The sequence below is a fragment of the Chenopodium album genome, chromosome 5, assembly GCF_948465745.1.
Source record: "Chenopodium album chromosome 5, dcCheAlbu1.1, whole genome shotgun sequence".
In the NCBI taxonomy this organism is placed as follows: Eukaryota; Viridiplantae; Streptophyta; class Magnoliopsida; order Caryophyllales; family Amaranthaceae; genus Chenopodium; species Chenopodium album.
In genome coordinates this window covers 77,265,279-77,277,925 of record NC_137838.1, presented here as the reverse complement: position 1 = coordinate 77,277,925, position 12,647 = coordinate 77,265,279, and the positions used below count along the sequence as shown (strand labels likewise).

The following is a 12,647-nucleotide window of genomic DNA, read 5'->3' as shown; positions in this document are numbered from 1 at the left end:
CAAGCCACCATAGCCTGATATTTCTAGATCCTCGATGCTTGAGGGTGGGCAAAGGTTATCAAGAACTTCATATTCTAGCTCTTGGTTTTTTTTCCTGCTCAATCTAGGCGCGCTCCATCTTAGCTTCAACCTCTTAAGGTGCTTCTTGTGACTTAAAGCGGCTTCCTTGGCCTCACTACTATTTGAAACCCTCTCCAGTTGTGAGATGCATAAGCTACCCTCGAGGTTATTCATATAACCTAGCTCATTGATTCTACGGCCATATTCCTTGTCAACGAGGAATGCTGATAAAGTTTCAAGGGCGGTAAGCTTTCCTATCCCTTTCGGCAATAATGATAGCTGGCTTAGAATGTTGAGATCCAAATGAAGAAGGGAGGTCAACTTTATGATCCCTTCTGGTAGCCTAACCAAGCGAACACAACCCCGGAGTTTCAAGGTTTCCAAGTTCGAAAGAAGGCAAATTGTCTCAGGTAATAGTTCAATCAGTGTATATGAAAGATCAAGGTACCGCAATTCCTTTGCTTCTCCTATGGAACTTGGCAGGTCTATTATAGGAAATCCACTCAAGTTCAAGACTTGCAAATGCTTCAATTTCGAGAATATACCTGGTGGAATTTTGTAGATCATGCTAGTGGATTTATAGGTTTGTTGGAACTCCTGAATTGCTGGCTGAAGTAGCAAAAGTGCTCTCAAATTCTCAAGTTTTTCTATCTGGTTGAACATGGATTGATTAGGTTCATTACACCATAAAGATAGATTCTCGACTTTTTTAGGGACGTCGTTTTTCTGAAGTTCTGATGTACTCAATCTAAGATACAGCGGCGTGTCAATTGTTGTCGAACTCTTCATATGTACAACATTAACTTTGTATTTGCTTTCCCCTGTTGACGAAAAGCATGTTCGCGAGCATTCAATGCATCCCTCTTCCACCAAAGCATCAAAATAGGCATCTCCTATTTGCTTCTTGTAATCATCATTATTATTGTTTAGGAAACCTCTTGCCATCCATAATTGAACAAGTGTTTCCTTATCGAACTCGTATGTTTCAGGGAATAGAGTGCAAACTAACCACATGCCTTCTTCTCTTTTCATTTGATTACTCTTTGCCTCTTCTGTGAAACCCAACTTCTTTATTAATATGGCTTCGAGCTTTTCCCTCACGTTTTTTCGTGCTTTAGGCTTAGGATCAAGTATTTCTTTCTCAATGGGGCTTTTATACTCTATCACTGTAACAAAGATGTTAATGTTGTGTACTTTTTAGAAAATTGTCAAATTTATTTGAAGATAGAAGGTACATTTTCTCATCGATCGTTTGTTTAGAGAATTTTTATGCAATTATGTCAATGTTGTGCATCTTAATAAAATAGTAAAAATGACATATATAAAAAACGTAACTATTAAGACATATTACCTTCTACATCTGAACGTTTAGACTTTTTCAGCATCTGCAATTAAAGATACAATATATGTTAAATGTAATATGTAATACGTTTTATTCATTGTTTAATTTTGTTTGTTACACATTGATTAATTTTCTTTTACATAAAGATTTCAAATGTAACAAACAATAAGAACCGAGGGAGTACATGAAATAAAGGAATTAAAATTAAAGTAATAGTTAAAAACATGCCTCGAGATGGTGATTAACGTCTAGTAACAATTTTGAGTCTTCTTTACCCGATTGGCTTGTTAAATATTCACAATTCCCTGTATTTCACAATTCAAAATATCATTAGTTTCAATACAAATAACATAGGAAGTGTTTGGAATGATTATAAGGAAACAATGTTAAGTAACACACTTTGAAAACCTCCAAGCTCGTTAAGTGCCACATGAATTGCCCATTCGATATCTTCTTGTAAGCCGTATGGTTGATGAACACTGGGAGTTGTACTTACGGAATGTCCTGCTGCCGAGGGAGGCCATTGTTGGCCTTTCGAAAATGATCGAGGGCTAACATGTTTTACATAGCTTGAAGATGGATCCTTTTTTTGGGGCATAAGCTGCATGCAATTAATTATTTAACAGTTATTGTAGCAAACTAGCTAGTTTATCATGTGTGATTTTAATTTTAATCAACTTATTGTCAAATTATCAACACAACTAATAATGACATCATCCTCCTTTGTTACCAAATTTTTCCTAGCTCCCCCTCTTCAATCTTTGCATTACAACCACCATTATTTATTAATACTTTTTGTGTTTATATACATTTTTATTTATTTATTTATTTATTTTTAATCTTCTTATCTTTATTTTATACCATTATGGTAAAAAAAATTCTCACTTTGATCTCTTTAGTCCCACCACTACGTGGTCTACTTTATACAAGGGTTTAGAAAAAAAAAAGAACAAAAAAAAAAAAAAAAAAAAAAAACCTATCTGCCTCTTTGATCTCCAATCACTTTTTTCCTCTCTCTAGGATTCTTCAAAAGTGTTTTTTAGGCTAGTAATTGACAAGTTGCTTCGGAAATTTGGCTATTTAAAACCTATTCTCTTTATTTTCTTCATGCTGTTTGCTATTAATTTCAATAAAAGTACATTCTTTGAGTATATTAGTGCCTTCTCCATAGTAGGCTTTATTCAGATTCAGTTTTATGAGTTTATTAGTATATGAACATAAATTTATACGAGATCGAAAAATAAGTTATTAATCCTTTCATTTCAATAAGATCATCTAGACAAATATCGCTTCACAGTAGTACAACTACAACAATTTAATAGACCCATCGCCGAGGAAGACTATAAATAGGGTTTGAAGGATGTATAATTAGCAACTAACAAACATAGCTTTGCTAAACGACCGTTATATATTATTCAATTGTCGTGTATTTGTTAGATTTATAATTTTTTATTTAATGAATCATTTTTTTTTATATAATTTTAAAAAACAACCATATATTTTAATTTTAAAAAACAACCATATATTTTGTTTAAGTGAAACTAGTTTAAATTAGTACATTATTAGCATCATACATAAGTACTTGTCCCAACCAATACAACTGCCAGTCACCAACAATGGCTCGGCCCAATGGTCCCATCAGGCTGGTCCGAAAAAAGTGCGGATTTTGGGCAACCCTAAAATTATATCTTCGGTTTAAAACCTAAATCCGACCCATAAAACCCACTTTGACTCGGTTAAATTTTGTAGATTTAGGCACAAGATTTTTTACTAAAGCCCAGTCTAGTCTAGCCAGACCCGGAGTTTGGTCATCTCCAATATAACAAAGATTTGTCACCCACAGTACTAAGGAGGCACAAAATTAAAGGCGGTGTCAAAACCATCAATAGTGTGGCTAATGACATGGTGTGGTCACTTTATGTATAAGGTAGTTAAATGAGTAATAGGAGTTCCTATGATGAACAAATAATGATAATAAGAAAATAGGGTTACTTTATCTATACATAAGATGAGTTATTTACTTTATCTATACATAAGATGAGTTATACTTTTTATTAATTGAAAGACGTAAAACAAAAATATAAGAATTAGTACGCACACCTTAAGGGAGATATTAGACTAGACAAACAAACAAATTAATTGAATATTTTTTAACACAAGTAAGAAGAAAGTGATGAATAAAAACGCTTTAAATTTTATAGTTTTCTTCGTCTGATTACTTAGTTTAATCACTTTCTCAAATTAGCAACTTTTTGGTGCAACGGGCCACACCGTGTGGCAGGGGTTATCCGAATTATTTTGTTAGGGCTTACCCGAGTTATTCAGTTAGGGGTTACTCGAGGTACTCGTTCTGGGGTTACTTGTGGGGTTCAGACAGGGTTACTCGAGGGGTTCACTCGGTCAAGGGTTACTTGAGGGGTTACTCGAGTTACTTGGTCAAGGGTTACTCGAGTTTCTCGGTTAGGGGTTACCCGGTCATGGGTAACTCGAGTTAGTAGGTCAGGTGTCGAGTTACTCGGTTAGGGTTACTCGAGTTACTCATCGGTCAGGGGTTATTTAAGGAGTTCGGTTAAGGGTTACTCGGTTAAGGGTTACTTGAGGGTTCAGTTAGGGGTTACTTGAGGGGTTACTTGAGAGGTTCAGTCATGGATTACTCGAGTGCATGGTTACTCGGTCAGGGGTTACTTTAGGAGTTACTTGGTCAAGAGTAACTCAAGTAACCCCTGACCGAATAATTTGAGTAACCTCGGCAACTCGAGTAACCCCTGACCGAGAAACTCGAGTAATCCCGGCAACTCGAGTAACCCCGGCAACTCGAGTAACCCCTGACCGAGTAACTCGAGTAATCCTTGCCGCATGATACAGCAGGCCGCATACAAAAAATTGTGTTCTTAAATAGCGTGCCTAAAAGGTATGTTGCAACTTGCAAGTATAAAAATAGAGGAATTGAAGTATGTATTTAATAAATTAATACTCTTTCCATTCTTGAATAATTGAACAGTTAAACTTGACACTCATGTCAATGCACTAGTTTGAGCTTAGATATATGATTTAATATTAATAAAAAAAAAAGAGTTGATATTATGAAACTGTTTATTTATTTAACAATATATTTCATGGTAAAATTTGTAAAAATTAGAATAACAGGGGCAGTAAAAAAAAAAAAAAAAAAAAAAAAAAAAAAAAAAAAAAAACAAAAAAAACATGTATAAGTAAGTGTTCATAATTAGTTAATTAGACATTCTGTCAAAAAAAAAAAAAAAAGTTAATTAGACATGAATTTTTTAATTGAATATGAATTCTATGTGGATTATCTCAAATCAACTAAAGAGATTATTGAATTATACTTGATTAAAAGGAGGTAACAATGAAAATAAACCAAAGTAACCATATCCTGTTATTGTTCATTATGTTTGATAGCTTTGTTGTTACCTTGGGGATAGGTTCGATGCATTGAAAAACTGGATCTCTCTCTGCAAGATAATTCCTTGTCGATGATGGAAGGCACCCTAAAATTGAGAAAAACTTCATGTTTCGATCGAACGAATAAGAAATTTAAGTCTTTGCTGTTTTATTGTATAGATTTAGCTGAGTTATTGGATAGAAGATAGCCGTTGATTGAATGAACAAAGATGTATTCGTTGAAGTTCAGACTTTATATGTTTAATTCAAAAATGGTTCAGATTTTATATTATATACCATGTACATATAATATAGCAATCTAATAATAAAAATGCTGGCGACACGGACAAGGAGCTAGTGTAATAATTTACTCAGAACTTCACCCTTGACCCGTAAGAAAGGGGAAGGATCATGGAAATAGTTATGTTGATGATTTTAAATTAAAAGTCACGTCCCCTAAAAAAAAAAAAAAAAAAAAATTAAAAGTCACGTATCTTGAACAAGTCAAGAACATATCGATATTACCACTTATTCAAACATTCCAATTCAATGACAAATATAATTTTTGATTTGATTCGACTAAAGAACGAACTTAGAAATTGGAAGTAGAACACCGGTTTAAGACCCAAAACTAAGGGTGTCGACAAAAGATGAACTCAGAAATTCGAAGTAGAACACCGGTTTAAGACCCAAAACTAGGGGTGTCGACTAAAGAACTCAGAAACTAGGGGTGATCTGAATAATCGGTTTTCGCCTTGGATTTAGGCCTAATCAAATTTGACCCAAAATAAAATATGTCTTTCAATTTTTCAATTCAATTTGATCCAAATTTCTCACAAAATCCCATTCAAATTATTCAATTAATTGGTACAGTCTAAAATTTAAATTGATATACATTACAAATTTTTAGGGCCTAATAATATTAAAAATAAAAATGTAAGAGTCTACATTTATTGAACTGAACTGATTGAAGCTAAAATGAACTGCACTGAACTGAATAGAGCTGAAATGAATATTTTATGAGAGAAGGAAATTAGGAGCTAAACCGAACTGAATGGAGCTGAACTGAAATTAAGTTGAAGTGAACATGCATTGTAATAATCATGTCAGCTTCACTTATGACAACTTAATATTCTAACTACTCTGTAGTAGCTAGAACTGAACTAAACTTATTTTTTCTAAACTGAACTTATCTGAATTTATTATACTTGAAATAAGTGAAAATAAGGAAATAAAACAGGCCCTAACTCCCTATGCCACCACCATTGCATTAGCATGCCGTTCAATCACCTTCCTATCACCATCTCACTTAACAAGTTAACATCATACTGAAAATTTTAAATGAATGAAGTGATAGATGAAAGGAATGGATCGGAGTATCATACATGACGATTTTATCTTCTGTTTTTAAGTAGATGCGTCATATTCATAACTACAAGACATTTGCCATTGCACTATTTAACCATTAATATCGGTAATTATGATATCACAAAGTGGGTACTTATAATTTTGTTTTTGCAACAATAACTTAAAAAACATACTGCAATTTTAATTTTGTTGATCATTTGTTGCAAAATAATTGGTTAAAAAACCCCTTACAAAAATCATGAGTACTTTCGGGTACCTTATGACCCGACCTGGGAAAAGTAGGTACTCAATGTTATTGGGTCAGAATGTCATATCATTGGCTGACTGATTCACAAGTCCCAACCCAAAACTTCGGGTACCCATTTTTCTAGGATTCTGAGAAACCGGGTACCCGGTTTTTATATTATGAACACCCCTTTCAGCCATTATTGATTTATTGCTCTAAGCTAGTTGTCAATCATCTAAGCACGTTTGTGCTAGGGTGTACTCCGTATTAATTAGTGCCTCAATCATTCGTATTGTAATAATTAAGATTCTTAATTGTGTTATTGTTAAAGTAGAGTTATCGATCATTAGTTGTTAACAATGAACTAAATATACGGGATTACGGGGTATCTTCATATGATTAACGAAGAAGTGGTGTAGCATTCTAGCTGCTAGTTAGAATATTAAGTTGACATGAATTAAATTTACGTGCTTCATTCTCCAGATACGCAACAGCCATTAGCCATAGGCCTATAGGTAACAATAGTTGCAACCCTCTTCTCAGGCATTACATGATATTTATTCCGATCAACAAATTAAATTCATACAACCACATTTTAGTAGACTTTGACGTGTTCTGTGACAAATTAAATATTTAAAATAATGTTTCACCTTCAATCTAATGTAGACTTTGAATGGTAAACTTAATTATTAACTTTAATTTTATATTGTAAGTATTATAAAACCCCCAGTTGATCGATACATTAATAAGTGACCGCTTGATCAACATGTAATTTATTTTTTATTTATTTTTTATTTTTTTATTTTTTTTTTTGGTAAGAATTGAAGAAGGGGGACCCATTTGAAATTTGATTCCAAGGTGAGGAATAGTTGATAATAATAAAAAAAAAAATAAAAATGAAAAATGAAAAAAAGAAAAAAAAAAAAACCTTGATGGGATTGTGAGACTTTGTGACATCCTATTCCTGTAAGTACATCGATTCTTTGTGGTCGATCTATTTTAGTTAAGGCGCCAAACGCCAAGGATTACCCAACATGGTAATTAATATTTGTAAATTTTAATTGAAAAAAAAAACTCAATAATAACGTCGGTAAATTAGATTATCTTTCATATAGTCCCTTGTTGAACTAGATCCTTTCCAAATAGCATATGTGTAAGTATCCCACATTAATAAAAGTTGAGAGAGCTAAACACCTTATAAAGTTAAGAGTCTACTCCTCTTATTGCTACTTTTATGATTCGCATCCTACTGTTGAAGGGATAAAGGGGTCAGTTTATAAGTTTGGCTAATTGACACAGGTTACATATATACATTAAAGAAAAAACCTTTTATTTTGTTTTTTGCACTATTCACTTTTTGGTATTAATTAACACAATCTCAATTTATATAGTTTCCAAATATCAACTTGTTACAATTCATTTTTGTTGATGAGTAAAATATTATTAGTCATAATTTTGTGTCTACAAATATATCAGTTAAATTGGGACAGGACACTTAAAAAGGAACAACGAGAATATAAAGTACTCGGTAATATAGGCGTTTTGATAAGGTATGTAACTTATTAAAAATGTTGTACGAAGTATCTTTTAGGCTATATAAACACAAAATACCAAAGGCTAGATACCAATCATACAATTATTCCCTCTATCATCCATATTCCTCGCCTCATAACATTCTTTTTAGTAACGCATCTTTACTTGGCTAATACCTTTTCTACTCTTTCATTCCTCAAAATTGATCATAATTTTCCTTTTCTTGCTCATTATATTCAAGAACATTCATCTTTGCTGGCCATAAAAAAACGAAATCTTGTAGTGCAACTCAGTTTTGACTGCATTATTAATCACTCTTTGTGCATCATCCTGTTTACCACTAAAATCTTTCGACATGGTTATCCCTGTAGATCCATTCATTGCTTCATCAACCGCAGTTTTACTAACGAGATTACTATCTTTTGTCATCAGCGAGATAGCCGAATTCGTAAACGTAAATCACAACCTCCAATTGTTAGAAATCCGGGCGCAGAGAATCCAAGAAAAGCTCAATCGACTTGAGCCTTCAGTGATTGAAAGATGGAAGCCACTAGTCAGAGAGCTGACGACAATGTATTACGATGTGGATGACATAATCGATAGTGTAAAGGTAGCAGAAATAAGTCGTCGTCGTCGCAGCTTCATAAGGCGGATTTTTCATCCTCGAGGCCGCATTTTAAGGCAGCCAAATGATGAAGTCTCGACAGATAATATAACAAGAAAAGCGCGATTGCATATGTTGTCGAAATTGAGGAGGTGGGGATTGCCTCATAACATAAGCAATATGTTACAGAAATTCAGAGACTTCGAGGAGGAAATTAATCAGACACTGGAATTTTCAAACAATCATCATCAGCACCAACACAATAATAACCAAGTTTTGCCCCCGGAAAATGCAGTGCCACTTACAACAGGAAGGCAAATAGACAGAACAAACATTGTAGATAAGCTCTTGCAAGGGGGTGTTGGAGTCTCGATAGTCGGGATGGTGGGACTTGGTAAAACAGCCCTAGCCCGGTCCATAGTGGATGATCAAAGTGTTAAGAACCACTTCGAAATCATTTGTTGGGGTTCGGCGGTTGTTGGTCTAGAAAATATCACATTCTTCTCCTTGCAGAATCGAGAACTCAATGTCAAGGGCGGTATCCCTATAAGTAGAGCCTTATTGGTATTGGATGAGGTAGTTGGGGAAGTTTCGCCTACCAACCTGATGGGTTTTGAGGGTTATGTGTCAAAAATCTTTAAACGCAAAGTCTCCAATGTCAAAATTCTCATTACAACTCGTGATCCAAGGGTCGCATATAGTACTCTAACCACACCACATTATCTAAAGAGAATGTCAGATGACGATTGTAAGGAGTTGATTCGAATGAGAGTGTACAGATCCAATAATGTACTACAGTCTCCTGGTGACCGCGACTTCTTTAACCAGAATGTGGCCAACATTGCTAGAAAAAGCATGGGTTTGCCATTATTAGCAAACGTCATTGCAATTACATTACTCGCTCAATGTTGTAGGCCAGAAAATAATCCCAGATATGTCATCTCCTTGTTTGCAACACATGACCTTCGAGATCGAGAGTCAACCACATACACACAAAAAATACTGAGTGCACTGAAATTAGGAGATCCCAGCCGTCCATCTTATTTGAATAAGTTGCTTGCATATTTCACTTTGTTTCCTTGCGACCACAGGTTTAGCAAGAGTACTTTACTCCAGCTATGGATGGCAGAAGGATTCATTCAGCCGGAGAGATGGACTGACTGGGAACAAGCCCAGCGGTGTTTCGATGAGATGTTACCATCATCAATGTTTGAACCAGTTGCAAGTCCCGGCGAATGTCAGAATGGTCCGAAAACCTACCAAATGCTCGAAATCCATGGTATGTTTGCGCAGTCTATTGCATCTAATATGTGTCATCAGATAAATACAAGTGATTGTCATTCCTTTCGCCCCACCATTGATACTCGCCACTTGTCACTGTACTGCCAAAATGATGACCAAAATATAAGCCATGAATCTTTTGATGAAATTACTAAGTGTCTTCGCTTAAGGACATTTCTTTTGCTAGCTGGTAACACTAGGATTAGTTATGTTCCTAGCAGTGTATTTAAAACGCTTTTACTGCTACGAGTATTGGACTTGAGCCATTCTTATATAACAATAGTTCCGCATTCTATAGAAAACCTTAAACACCTTCGATACCTTGATTTTTCTTATACCCCTATCATAATGTTGCCAGAATCAACCTGTAAACTTATTGGAATAAGAGTGATCAAGCTTATAAATTGTCCTCATCTGACACACCTGCCGAAAAAGATTGGGAACCTAATCAACCTCATTATCCTTGATTTAGCCGAGACAAGCTTGTCTTTTGCTGTGGCGAACATAGGGAAGCTAACAAAACTTCAGATCTTGCATAAGTTTACTGTGATGAAAGAAAAGGGGTATCAGATCTCGGAGCTCAAACATCTAAATGCACTTCGATCACTCAAAATTACGGACCTTGAAAAAGTGATGAATGCTGAAGAGGCCGCGAGTGCCTCATTGTCTGAAAAGTCCAGCCTTACAAGTTTAGAACTACAGTGGACAGAGAGCTCCATGCCAGGATCATCAATTTCCGAGGCAATCTTAAACGAGCTTCGTCCTACAATAAAGTTGGAGGAATTACGAGTGACAAATTACAGCGGTGAAAACTATCCGGGGTGGTTACATTGTTCAGCAGCTTATCACATTAATCTTCAATATATTCACTTGAATCATTGGCCACTTTGCACAGAACTCCCACCATTCTGGAGGCTTCCGGTTCTAAGGACCCTCCGCCTTGACTCAATACATAAATTAAAATTTGTAGACCGTCAATTTTTTGGGGATGATCAGAATGAGCAGAGGTTTGCTAAACTGGAATTTTTAGAATTTCGTAACATGACAGAACTTGCCTCGTGGAACGGATTGATAGAAGGAGATATGCCGAATCTTCTAGACTTGAAGTTCATCAACTGCCCAAGATTGGCTGTCATGCCTACCTTACAACCTCTAACTTCGCTAAAGTTTTTAGACATTTCATATTGTGACCGGCTACTAGATGATCCTGAACTTCCGTTGTCTGTTGAATCATTTCACTTCCCAAGAGTGGCACCTTACCCTCTTAATTATGACCGTTAGTGAAATAGTCTCTTTTGTATTTATAGAGATTTAACCCAAACATTTTTTTTATCTATAGTGGAATTTTATGTAAAATTATCAGCTGGAATCTTCTGGAAAAGATAATGTTATGATATATACTCTCTCCGTTTTTAAATACTTGCTCCATTTCTCTATGCGCGGAATTTTTAAGAGAAATTGGATAAAGTATTAAAATATGGAGATAGTAGGGTTGGTGGAAGGTATATTGGAGGAGAGAGAATGTAAAAGTAATAAAATTGGGTCTACTAGTTGAGAGAAATAAATTAAATATTATAAAAGTTTTCCAAATAAGAAAATGGAGCAAGTATTTAAAAACTGAGGGAGTATATAGCACACATATAGATTTGTTTATTTACTTGAGACACAAGAGTATTTCGACAAGATTTGTAAATTAAACTGCCCAAGTTATGTTACACTTACACACAAGAGCATTTTAAATTTGCATAAAAAAAGAGCATTTCAAATTTGGTGGAATATGATGGAACGTGGAGCATTTCAACTTATGTTTCACTAGACCTCATTTGATTCAAATCGGCCAAAGCCCGAGTAAAACCAAATCGACTCTATAATACAAGAGACCCATATGATATTTGTACATTCTTATTCATTTGTACACATGAGACCTTTTACAAGCACACATAGAAGGTATACATTATTTACATATATTACATATATACATATCAACATATAATGATTAAATTTCTTTGCTTATATATGTATAATACAGCTAATCTATATATTTACATATAGGTATATAAAGAATGATATAAACCTTTAGCAAAATTAGACTCTGCTGATCAATTCATGATCAATCCATATATTTTGCACATGTTCAATCTTGTGAAGTTTCGCGCCCTTGCGTCTTCTAAACCACTCTGTGATTTTAGTGCAATCCTCGATAATCAATGTCTCCAGTGATTTCGACAAATTTTTCTCAAGGAATAAACTGCTGAGATTTTCACAGTTGATTATTTCCAAATGCTTGAGAGTGGCGAGTTTAAGAGGTGAAGATGGAACACCAACCAACTTAGGACATCGCTCTATGGTGAGCTTGCAAAGACGCGGGTAGTCTCCATTCTCTGCTTTTCCCCAGCTTTCTAGCTTAGAGAAGCCAACAATTGCAAGTCTCTCTAGTTTTGGAAATGCAATGGAAGTATCGAATCCTCTAAACTTAGTCCCAATCTCTTTTACGCTATTCATTTCCACCAGGCTTAAAAACTTCAAAGATGGAAGTTTTCCCAGTGAAGGAAGTATCTCGGAATCATCACATTTGTAGAGTGTAACAGTAGTGAGCACCATGAATGAAGGATCACCGATCCAACTAGGAAAGCTCGTGCCTCCATAGCACGATATTTGTAGCTTTTCCAAGTTAGAGTGAGGTCGAAGTCCTTGAAGAATTTCATCTTGATCTAGTGACTTAGTCCGATGTTTATGCAAGTCACTCCACCTTAACTCTAACTCCTTTACATACTTCTTTTTAGACAATGCGGCTTTCACAACATCAAATGTATCCAAAACATTCTCCAATC

At 35.0% G+C, this 12,647-nt stretch overlaps 1 protein-coding gene across 1 annotated transcript; it reads left to right on the top strand.

Moving 5' to 3' along the window:
• The first annotated feature begins 8,286 nt into the window (after positions 1-8,286).
• Positions 8,287-11,097, top strand: LOC145633214 (putative disease resistance protein At3g14460). Its single transcript, XM_081685486.1, has one exon. It carries the CDS (start codon positions 8,287-8,289, stop codon positions 11,095-11,097), a length of 2,811 nt encoding a protein of 936 aa, XP_081541612.1.
• The last annotated feature ends 1,550 nt before the right edge of the window (positions 11,098-12,647 follow it).

Bases quoted from the DNA above. Each gene is read 5' to 3' on its own strand.
- LOC145633214 (XM_081685486.1), top strand. From the start codon at position 8,287: ATGGTTATCCCTGTAGATCCATTCATTGCTTCATCAACCGCAGTTTTA.